Raw genomic sequence first — 11,542 nt, 5'->3', positions numbered from 1 at the left:
GTGCGCTAGCCTAACATCTTCCTCCAAATTAGAAAATTGTTTATTATTGTTCAATGACTGACTAAATCAAATTGCTGTTCAATTGGCCTAACTGTGGAAGAGTAGCCTATTAGATACAGAGTATTAGATATTTGTTGACCTTCCCTCTCCCACTTCTTCATGATGCCTCTGTCTCAGGTATGTTCTCGTTCATGCCAGTGAGGCAGTCCTTGAACAAATGGCACCCTGTGTGGACAGATCCAGAGTCCCAGCCTAGGCTGGGTTGCAGCCCTGCCTGTGTCTGCATGTGGAATGTGTCCCACTCCTTTGTATAGGCGCTACCCTGGGGTAGCCACAAGGCTACAATAGCCACAAGGCTTCAGGGAGCAAGGGCCAGCAGCACCACAATAAAAGACACAGCATCCTGAAGTATTGGAACTGCCATTGTTCCAGGGCATCTGTATATATGGCAGGGCTCCTAAAGGGAGTGTGCCGAAAGCATGACAGGATGCCACACATGGGCCCTAAGCACTAAATTTGGGGACTCAAGGACTAGGCTATACAGAGAGGTATCACAATATGAGGTCAACGAGGACACACTTATCCTTGCCTACTCAGAGTCAATGGTCTCTATAATAGACAGCACAATCACATAGTTTTTTTAATCCATTAACGTTAATTTAAAAGCTAATGCATCTCTGTAGGGTCTCTGATATAGAAGGTTGTAAGTGAACAAATTGGTCCTATCAGCCTTCCTTGATTGCTGATCAGTCTAACTAGGTAGGCTACACTAGCCTTCTGTATGAAAGATTACGACAAAAGGACTGATCAAATTCAATGGTAATTCAACTTCTTTTTAGTCCAGATCAGGGATCGCCAACCCTGTTCCTGGAGAGCTACCCCTCTGTAGGTTTTTGCTCCAACCCCAGTTGTAACTAACCTGATGCAGCTGATCAACCAGCTAATTATTAGAATCAGGGGAGCTAGATTAGAATTGGAGTGAAAACCATCAGGAAGGTAGCTCTCCAGGACAGGGTTGGAGAGCCCTGGTCTAGATCAACACATTATAGAAATGTAATTGTAGAACCAATTACTTACTTCCTACCAATAGCCTACCTGATAACCTCAGTTAACCATAAGAATAAAAAACATCTGTAAACATTCCCATTTAAAATGTGAAACTAATTACACAGTCAACTCCATCCAGCCTGGTCTAATACACCAGACGTAACATAGTAAACGGTTGTGTGTTCTAATCTCATCATGGACAACTTTCGTATTTTAGCTAATTAGCAACTTTAACCTCCTAACATTAACCTCTAGCCTAGCTAAAGTTAGCATTAGCCACCTAGCCACAACAAATTGAAATTTGTAACATATCATACGTTTCCCAAATTAGTAATATATTGTACCAATTGCAATTCGTAACATATCACACGAACTGGAATTCATAACATATCATACAAAATGGATGATGAACATCCACTAATTAATATACCATAAGAAACATAACATATCATACTAGTTTGAGTATCTCAGATTTACATTTTCTATGTTATGTCTACACCTGAGTCCAGGTTGCTCCACCACCAACTCTTCCACCACCATTAGGATTCAACGCTTTATTTAATTGACAAATATTGGCCTATGTAGGCTAGAATAAATAAATGAATATGCTAATACTACTAATAATAATACTTCTTCCATTTCAAGTTTTTGACATTGAAAATACAAATGCACTGTTAACTCCCCAACAAAAAGTTTCACACTTGCATAAACTGAAATTCAATGTCCAAGGGCAACATCTAGTGGAAAGATAGAAAACTTCACTGGGCACTGGAGATTAGATTTTTTTCAGCACTCGAAAATGTAATATGCTAAAACCACAAAATATATATCAGAGAATACTTAGCGTCATGAGCTAGCCTTACATACGTAACGTTTTTTTTTAGCACGGAGTCATGATTATGAAAGGCTACATATTACAACAGATTACAAAAGATTCAAAACTAGTCGTCTTTTCACCGGACGTGACACGTAGAAACTTCCGGAACAGCAGTCCCTTTTAGTCCTACGAAGGTCGTTTAGACACAGACACATTAGTTACTGTACTGAGTTGCTTTCTTCAAATACGAAGTACTTTTCTTGTTATATTTGACTAGCTAGCTATCTTTATCAAAAATGCCAAGAGGAAGCAGAAGTCGGACGTCAAGGATGGCCCCTCCAGCCCGGTATGAAAATTGACAAAGTCATGACATTAACAACGCATTGCCAGCTAACTTAGCTAGCTTGATGCTAAATTTACTAACGCTAGTTGCCTGATTTTACTTGCTCGCAAGGCTTGTATAATTTCCCTAGTCTATATTTCACGTGGTGTCTGTATTTCAAAGGTGTTATAATAGTCAGCTAACGTTAGCCAGATAACAAATATAGTAGTTAGTTATAAATATGGTATTCTGGGCTAGCTAGCTAGGCAGCTGGCACAACTACTAGCTAGCTTGCTAGACACTGCTGGTGACGTTAGGTGACTGATAATAATAAGACAAGTAACTAAATGTACTGAATAAATATCTGGTAGGCTAATGTTTACACTACCCTAATTTACTTTGATCTATGTTACTGAATTGGCCCAGAATAATTTACTGAGGTTGATGCTGTTCATGGACCTAATTCAAGTTCTTCAGTGACACATGATTGAGTGTTGCCACTTGATTGCTCATGTAATGAACGCACTCTCTCTTAAAAACCAGGATGGCTCCACCGCCACCCCCCATGGCCAGGGCTGCACCACCTCCATCCTACGCCCCAGCGCCTGCCCATGCCCCCCCGTCCGCCATGGCTGCCCCAGCCGCTGTTGCCCCCCGGCAGCCAGGCATGTTTGCGCAGATGGCCACCACAGCCGCTGGGGTAGCCGTTGGCTCAGCCGCAGGGCACATGATCGGCCACGCAATGACTGGAGGAATGGGTGGGGGCGGAGGAAGCCAAGAGGCTGCCAAGCCTGATGTCACCTACCAGGTAGGTGATCACTGCTTAGTCACAGTGAGTGACAGGGCCATGGGATTGAAGTGGCTTTGTGTCATGTAGCCCAGTTAGTAGTGATGAGTATGAGTGAGTAAGAGAGAGGATAAGCCATTTAGGATTATACCCTGTGCCAGGCCTTAAAGAGCATCTAAATAGTTCAGAATAACATCAACACTAACCTCCAATGCTTTGTTTCTCAGGAGCAGCCCCAGCAGTACCAGCAGCAGTACCAACAGCCACCTCCCATGTACCAGCCAGCCCAGTATCAGCAGCAGCCCCAGTCCATGTTCCAGCAGGAGCCTGCACCACAGCATGGATCCTGCTCATATGAGCTCAAGCAGTTTATTGAGTGTGCTCAGACGCAGAGCGACCTGAAACTCTGTGAGGGCTTCAGCGAGGTGCTCAAGCAGTGCAAGTTCTCAAATGGTGAGTCTAAAAGTGTGTGTTAATACAATCTTAGCTGTTACTGGACATATTTGTGAAAAAGAGGGTGCTTTTATGTATCCCTGAAAGTTTTAAATAGTGATGTTCTATCATGACTATTTTATGCATTCATTAGATTTGATCAATTGACTTGTTGCCTATCGCTTGCCTTACCTGGTGTCACTGTCACCTTTTGGAATAGGATTAATAAACTCAGCAAAAAAATAAACATCCCTTTTTCAGGACCCAGTCTTTCAAAGATAATTGGTAAAATTCCAAAACTTCACAGATCTTCATTGTAAAGGATTTAAACAATGTTTCCCATGTTTGTTCAATGAACCATAAAAAATTAATGAACATGCACCTGTGGAACAGCTTACAGACGGTAGGCAATTAAGGTCAGTTATGAAAACTAGGACACTAAAGAGGCCTTTCTACGGACTCAGAAAAACATCAAAATAAAGATGCCCAGGGTCCCTGCTGATCTGCGTGAACGTGCCTTAGGCATGCTGCAAAGAGGCATTAGGACTGCTGATGTGGCCAGAGTAATAAATTGAAATGTCTGTACTGTGAGACGCCTAAGACAGGACGGACAGCTGATCGTCCTTGCAGTGGCAGACCACGTGTAACAACACCTGCACAGGATGGGTACATCCGAACATCACACCTGTGGGACAGGTACAGGATGGGAACAACTGCCCGATTTACACCAGGAACGCACAATCCCTCCATCAGTGCTCAGACTGTCCGCAATAGGCTGAGAGAGGCTGGACTGACGGCTTGTTGTAAGGCAGGTCCTCACCAGACATCACCAGCAAAAACGTCACTTATGGGCACAAACCCACCGTCGCTGGACCAGACAGGACTGGCAAAAAGTGCTCTTCACTGACGAGTCGCGTTTTTTCTCTCACCAGGGGTAATGGTCGGATTTGCGTTTATCGTCGAAGGAATGAGCGTTACACCGAGGCCTGTTCTCTGGAGTGGGATCGATTTGGAGGTGGAGGGTCCGTCATGGTCTGGGGTGTTGTGTCACAGCATCATCGGACTGAGCTTGTCATTGCAGGCAATCTCAACACTGTGCGTTACAGGGAAGACATCCTCCTCCCTCAATTGGTACCCTTCCTGCAGGCTCATCCTGACATGACCCTCCAGCATGACAATGCCACCAGCCATACTGCTCGTTCTGTGCGTGATTTCCTGCAAGACAGGAATGTCAGTGTTCTGCCATGGCCAGCGACGAGCTCGGATCTTAATCCCATTGAGCACGTCTGGGACCTGTTGGATCGGAGGGTGAAATGAAAGAAATGTCCGGGAACTTGCAGGTGCCTTGGTGGAAGTGTGGGGTAACATCTCACAGCAAGAACTGGCAAATCTGGTGCAGTCCATGAGGAGGAGATGCGCTGCAGTACTTCATGTTACTTTTGATTTTGACCCACCACCCCCTTTGTTCAGGGACAAATTGTTCCATTTCTGTTTTCCATTTCTGCATGTCTGTGGAACTTGTTCAGTTTGTCTGTTGTTGAATCTTATGTAAATACAAATATTTAGTTTGCTGAAAATAAACGCAGTTGACAGTGAGGACGTTTATTTTTTTTGCTGAATTTATAAAGTTTTATGGCAGCGACTGTTCTTTATCGAGGAACCAGACTAGTGTTCTGTAGGTGTCAGGTATTCATTTCATTAAGACTGACTTGAGTCAACTGACCTCATTTGTTGAACACCACTCAAACTGTACCTAGGCCCACTTTAATGTATGTCGTCATAGTTAAAGTCCCACTTAATATTCTTGGCCCCCAAGATCTTTAACCACAAATGTATGCAATACACTGAGTGGCCACAGGGTGATGCAGAACTATGGGACTTTAAATCATGAAATGTGTAGGCGCTCATGCCAGGCTCTCACATATTTGATTTCACTGTGAGTAAGGACTGTCCTCCATTCCCGGTTAGGGAGTTACTGTTTTTTATTTTTTATTTCACAAAATGTTTTCTTTGTTGATCTTGGGGTTGTGCTGCTGCCATGCATTGCCTCTGGAGTCCTCTATCAATAAAAATATGTACAATTTCCCTAATGTAATTTTGTATTTTTCCTCCACAGGGATGTCCTGAGACAAACAACCCCAGCAACGCTGAACGTACACACTCAACACACACACACACACACAATACTATTAAAGAAGTAATTTACAAACACTTGATAGACTTGGCTTTGATTTGGCACTTGATCAAATAACTGTTAATCATCATATATGGACAAATTAAAAATGTTCCTAGGGTTGATGCTGTGAAGCTTGTAATAAGTCATTTCAAATGAAAACATGCAAAAAAATAAACTACACGTTTGTCTTTAATGCTTAAACATGGGGTGTATTCATTGCGTATTGTAACGGAAACTGTTTACCTTTTTAAGAACCAACCAGAGCAAACGGAATGTAACGGGGAGGGACCTACCTGAATTTATCCAATAGAAACTTGTTTTCGTTGCAAAACGTTTTGTAACCGACCATGTTTTGCTACAGAATCGTAATGAATACACCCCTGTTGTAAATTAGTCTGGTCCCTAGTCTCAGCCGGCTGGGGACAAGATTGGTTGTAAATCTACCTGACTTATTTTTAACAGTAATATTCCCTCAGCCTGGTTAAATCAGACTGAAAGTAGTGTTTGAAATCCGTTCGGATGCCAGGCTAACTCCCTCATAGATCACAATGTAAACTTCATTGTTGGTAGATATTCCCTTGGTCCACCCATTTCCATATCTGGATTAGGGTTGTACAGTCGCAATTTGCTTGTAACAAGTTTAGGATCTAATAAAGCTCTTCACATTAAAGACTCTTCTGAATCACATTCTTCTATCCCTGATAATGTGATGCAGTATTACATCAATTGGATCATCAATCATTGTGGAACCTTTGTCTTAGTAACGCTAGGCTACAGCAAGAAGAACATGCAGTTATTTTTATGCCGTTTCTTTTATTGAAGGTTTACTACTACAGTACGTCTGTGCCAGCTGTTATGCCCAGTTTTATACGATTATGTTGCATGCAAACTGAAGGGGATCTAGCAGAGAGGAATCGTTTTTTTTTTGGGGGGGGGGGGGGGGGGGGGGGGTACTGTCACAGGTGAGAATGTTAACCCGTGTGTTAGTGTGTTATTTCATGAATATGAAGATGTGTACACGCGTTGAGTGCCTTTGCTCTTGATACGGTAAGTGTTGATCGTAAGAATGTCGTGTTTGTTCAACTTGACAAGATTGCTATTTAAAATGGCAAATGTTGATAGGAGCCAAATGTACGACAGCAATTATGGCTGATTTGTTTCTTCTCCAAAATGACTTGATATTCAATCGGTTCGCCTCATTACTATCAACGTGTGACAAAGGCTGACGATGCTCACTAAGAACGGAACAATATTGTCTCGTGTATCCCACAAAATGCAACGCTCGCTTGCATCATGATGACAATTCTATCTAGTAATGGTTACATTTATTATCAGTGCATATAATATATTAAAAATATTATTTCTGAAATATATTGGACACTTGGAATATTTTTTACTAAAATGTAATCATATAATGCCGATTTAATTCACGTGCTAGTCGGAACTAAGAAATGTCCGACTTGCTAACTGGTTGAAGCGACACGTGTATAACTGCAACCAGTTAGCTATTCGAACATTACCAGTATCCTAGTTCCGGCATAACGCGTGAACGAAATCAATGTTTATTTTTTATATTGCCATGGATTACCTAGTGTGAAATAGCATAGATATGTCTACATTCTGTCACACGTTGTTCTTTCCCTCTTCATGGCTACCCGCGGGGGGCGCTTCGAAATGTCAGTACAGAGACCGCATTTACACCAGTTCAACATGGCATCTGCATCTCTATCCCGGGTCTCCAACCTAGCTATTGTTTATTAGACCTATATCCAGACCCTATCATTAAAGGGTCCATTTGCCGTTTGCACATGCCTCCTGTGTGTTTATTTTATACAACCATTGTTTTCAAAACAATAGGGCTACCGTCATCAAAAACCTACATCAATTGTCTCCTATGTGCTTACTTATATTGCAGTTAGAGTTCGGAATGGAATTATTTTTGGGGAATATAATTTTTACTTAATGTTATACATTTCACTGTGTTAGATTTGATAAATGTATTACATGTTTTGTTAAAAGGGCAATCAACTTCACAAATGCAGCTCAGTTCAATGAGAAAGTGAGTTTGCCCTGTATATTACCTGCTGTGTTTTTTCTTCAGCTTGTGGGCAGCAGCATCAGTACAGTAGTCTAGTAGCCCTAGATAACCAGTCACGCCAACATGACCAAAGAGGACGAGATCCCGGATTGGGTGGGAGCTCAGGAGTTCTACGGCAAATATGACCCCAAGGAGATCCTGGAAGGTATGGTATCATTTGTATGTCATATGGGATTGTTGACATGAACCTCGCAGGAGGTAAAAAGAGCATGAACCCATTTTCTATTCATTCACTGCATAGAAATAGCCTGGCTCCAGATCTGTTTGTGTTGCACACCCGTAACAAACTTGCATGTCAACTCAACAATGTTTGGCAATGCATCACAATGACCATATTATCTGGGACCAGACTAGAACATAAATAATCTCCACAGAAATGAAACTCTAAACAAAAGAACCAATTCAATGAGATGTCCAACTCTAAACACACACCAACCTCACCTCAGTCTAGACTGGTTATGGAAGGGAGTTTGGGTTCTGTGAACTCAATAGTAAACCCTGTCATCAGTGACATCCTTTGTGTCACTGTGTGCAGTTTGTTAGTCGAGCGGTATGCCATTACGTAACTAAACTGCATTGTTGAGCCGGGCAGTGTTCATTTGAACATGTTTTAGGACCAAGGTTTTGGCACTGAACACTACCAGTCATTGGTCAGCTTGTAGAGTCATGTCATCCCACTCGGATTCACACAACAATTCACAAAAATGTAACAAAGACAGGACAGATCAAAGAGGAGACAATTCATTGTAGTGTTTTGTACATAAAAAAACACATGCAGTATGTGGGCCACATGGGAATAAAACCCACCACAACCCTGGTGTTGCCAACATCATGCTCCAACTAACCGAGCCATTCTACCCATGTCAGCACAAGCTAACCATTTGCCTTTAAGAAAACCTTTATAAACCTCAAATCCAGATCCCATCACGAGATAATGTATTATAGTATGTACAGTACTCCAACCTAGCTATTGTATGTGCACTTTATGTCCCTAGAGTGTTGTTTTGAAGTGGACACACCCCCTAACCATGGGTGTGTGAATAAATGAGCCATTACTCCTGGTGACGCACTATACCACTGTTCTGATTGGGCCAGTGGGCTCTGACATGGTCACACAAAAGCGCACCGTATAGTATTGCATAACATCCACATCCCTTGTATTATCGTGTCAGTTTCCTGCACACATGGAGAGAACACCTGCATTTCAATATACTGAGAGGTACTTGCTTTTGTGGCCTAATGCAGCTTTGTCATTATATGGTGTAGGCCTACATTCGAAGAGGGTTCTCAAAAAGAAAATGGTAAGGATGAACATGTTGTAGAAGAGGCTGCCTTAATATATAAAGCTGTGCTTCAAATATGTAAATATCTATCTGATAGGGATAGACAATCAGTCTCAGCCTTGTGAGATTTTAGCTCAAGTAAATGTTCTGCATTAGATACATTGTGTCCTGTATTGGTTTACTTAGGTTTGGATTACGTCCTATATAATCTCGTGGACAGATGCTACTACCATTTGTGTTATGTGCATCTGTCGACAGACTGGAATTCGACGACTAATGAGAAACTTGGTTCTGGTACGCAGATTATTTGTCGCTTATCATTTGGACATCATGATTTCGCATTTTTGAAATTTGGGAAGGGGACATTTTGCCCATAGACTGGCCCGAAACTGGCTGAGAGTTTCAATTTAAAGAGATTGAGACTTCGCTAGTTTCGTCAGTACATTTTCTAACACGTTTACCCTCTAATTATAGTACCTCCATGCTCCCCCAGAATTTAATAGTGACTGACGCAATTACACAAGATTTTAGTTCTGGTGTCTGAGATTACATCCTATAAAGTGAATAGAGTGGTGATCAGAGGGTTGTCGGTTCAAATCCCTGGAGGGGCACATTGTTTCTTTGTTCAGGAACACATGGCAATCTAATAAGTGCAGTTCCACTTAAGTATTCATCTGTACAAATAAAATCAAAACGTGAAATGTGTGATGTAACTTACTACCTTTAAATAAGATGCTGTTTGACATTTGTTTTTCCTGTCCTTGTGCCTCAGGACTATGCAGTCAAGATCATCGACATCACTCCTTCTGACAAGATCTCGGCTGCAGAGATCGAGGAGATCAAAGTGGCCACAGTGAAGGAGATTGATATTCTCAAAGAAGTCTATGGAATGGACAACATCAGTAAGCAAAATAACACCATAATACAAACATTATTGTCCCTTTAATGGACTTAAGATACAGTTGAAGTCGGAAGTTTACATACACTTAGGTTAGAGTCATTAAAACTAGCTTTTATACCACCACAAATTTCTTGTTAATTAACAAACTATAGTTTTGGCAAGTTGGTTAGGGCATCTTCTTTGTGCATGACACAGGTAATTTTTCCAACAATTGTTTAGACAGATTATTTCACTTATAATTCACTGTATCACAATTCCAGTGGGTCAGAAGTTTACATACACTAAGTTGACTGTGTCTTTAAACAGCTTGGAAAATTCCAGAAAATGGTGTCATGGCATTAGAAGCTTCTGATAGGCTAATTGACATAATTTGAGTCAATTGGAGGTGTACCTGTGGATGTATTTCAAGGCCTAACTTCAAACTCAGTGCCTCTTTGCTTGACATCATCGGAAAATCAATAGAAATCAGTAAAGACCCCAGAAAAAAAATTGTAGACCTCCACAAGGTTGGTTCATCCTTGGGAGCAATTTCCAAACGCCTGAAGGTACCACATTCATCTGTACAGACAATAGTATGCAAGTACAAACACCATGGGACCACGCAGGCATCATACCGCTCAGAAATGATACAGTCTGTCTCCTAGAGATGAATGTACTTTGGTACGAAAAGTGCAGATCAATCCCAGAACAGCAGCAAAGGACCTTGTGAAGATGCTGGGGGAAACCGGTACAAAAGTATCTATATCCACAGTAAAACAAATCCTATATCGACATAACCTGAAAGTCCGCTCAGCAAGGAAGAAACCACTGCTCCAAAACCGTCATAAAAAAGCCAGACTACGGTTTGCAACTGTACATGGGCACAAAGATCGTACTCTTTGGAGAAATGTCTTCTGGTCTGATGTAACAAAAATAGAACTGTTTGGCCATAATGACCATTGTTATGTTTGGAGGAAAAAGGGGGAGGCTGGGTCTAAAAATCCATGCCAATGGATTGCAGCTATTTGTCGCTTGACTGGTATGTCTTTAAAACCAGTGGTTCTCAAACCTTTCCTTGGGGACTCTAAGCCGTTTCATATATTTGATCTATTCCAGAGCTTGCACACCTGATTCGATTCGTCACTAATCATCAATGCCTTATATAGGTGAATCAGGTGAGCTAGTTTAGAGCTACAACATAATTGTTAAACTTCTGTGCGTCCCAGAGTAGAGGTTTGAGAACCACCATTTTAAACAATAGATTAATTATAACGAAGACGTGAGAAATGTCCTAGAACTATACCCTCCAAGACCTGCACTGAGGAATATTGGTCCGCTGTGTTTAGTACAGAACAAGTAGCTAGATGACATCCACAGTGAAATATCTGTTTATAACAATCACTTATACCCTCAACTCTGGACCTCAAAGCCAGTGACACTGCATTGATAAAGAATGGTGTCCATTGTATTATATAGATTTGTGTTCTGAAATATTGCACCCTACTGAATTATTCCTAGATGGGAAGTGTGTTACATTATGGTTAAAAAGGTCGCTTCAACTCAGCACTGCTGCAAAAGCTTCTTAGTACCATCAAGCTAGTGATTTTCTTTCCTTTTTATTTTTTTCTACATTGTAGAACAATAATGAAGACAAACTATGAAATAATGTAGTAACCAAAAAAAGTGTTAAACAAATATTT

At 41.3% G+C, this 11,542-nt stretch overlaps 1 protein-coding gene across 1 annotated transcript; it reads left to right on the top strand.

Moving 5' to 3' along the window:
* Positions 1–2,002: 2,002 nt before the first annotated feature.
* Positions 2,003–6,251, top strand: LOC110503885 (coiled-coil-helix-coiled-coil-helix domain-containing protein 2). Its single transcript, XM_021582501.2, has 4 exons — positions 2,003–2,210; positions 2,730–2,994; positions 3,201–3,426; positions 5,522–6,251. The coding sequence occupies exons 1-4, from the start codon at positions 2,161–2,163 to the stop codon at positions 5,530–5,532; spliced, it is 552 nt and encodes a 183-aa protein (XP_021438176.1). The 5' UTR covers positions 2,003–2,160; the 3' UTR covers positions 5,533–6,251.
* The last annotated feature ends 5,291 nt before the right edge of the window (positions 6,252–11,542 follow it).

Source organism: Oncorhynchus mykiss, chromosome 24 (assembly GCF_013265735.2).
Source record: "Oncorhynchus mykiss isolate Arlee chromosome 24, USDA_OmykA_1.1, whole genome shotgun sequence".
NCBI classification, from domain to species: Eukaryota; Metazoa; Chordata; class Actinopteri; order Salmoniformes; family Salmonidae; genus Oncorhynchus; species Oncorhynchus mykiss.
This window is presented reverse-complemented; position numbering and strand designations above follow the sequence as displayed.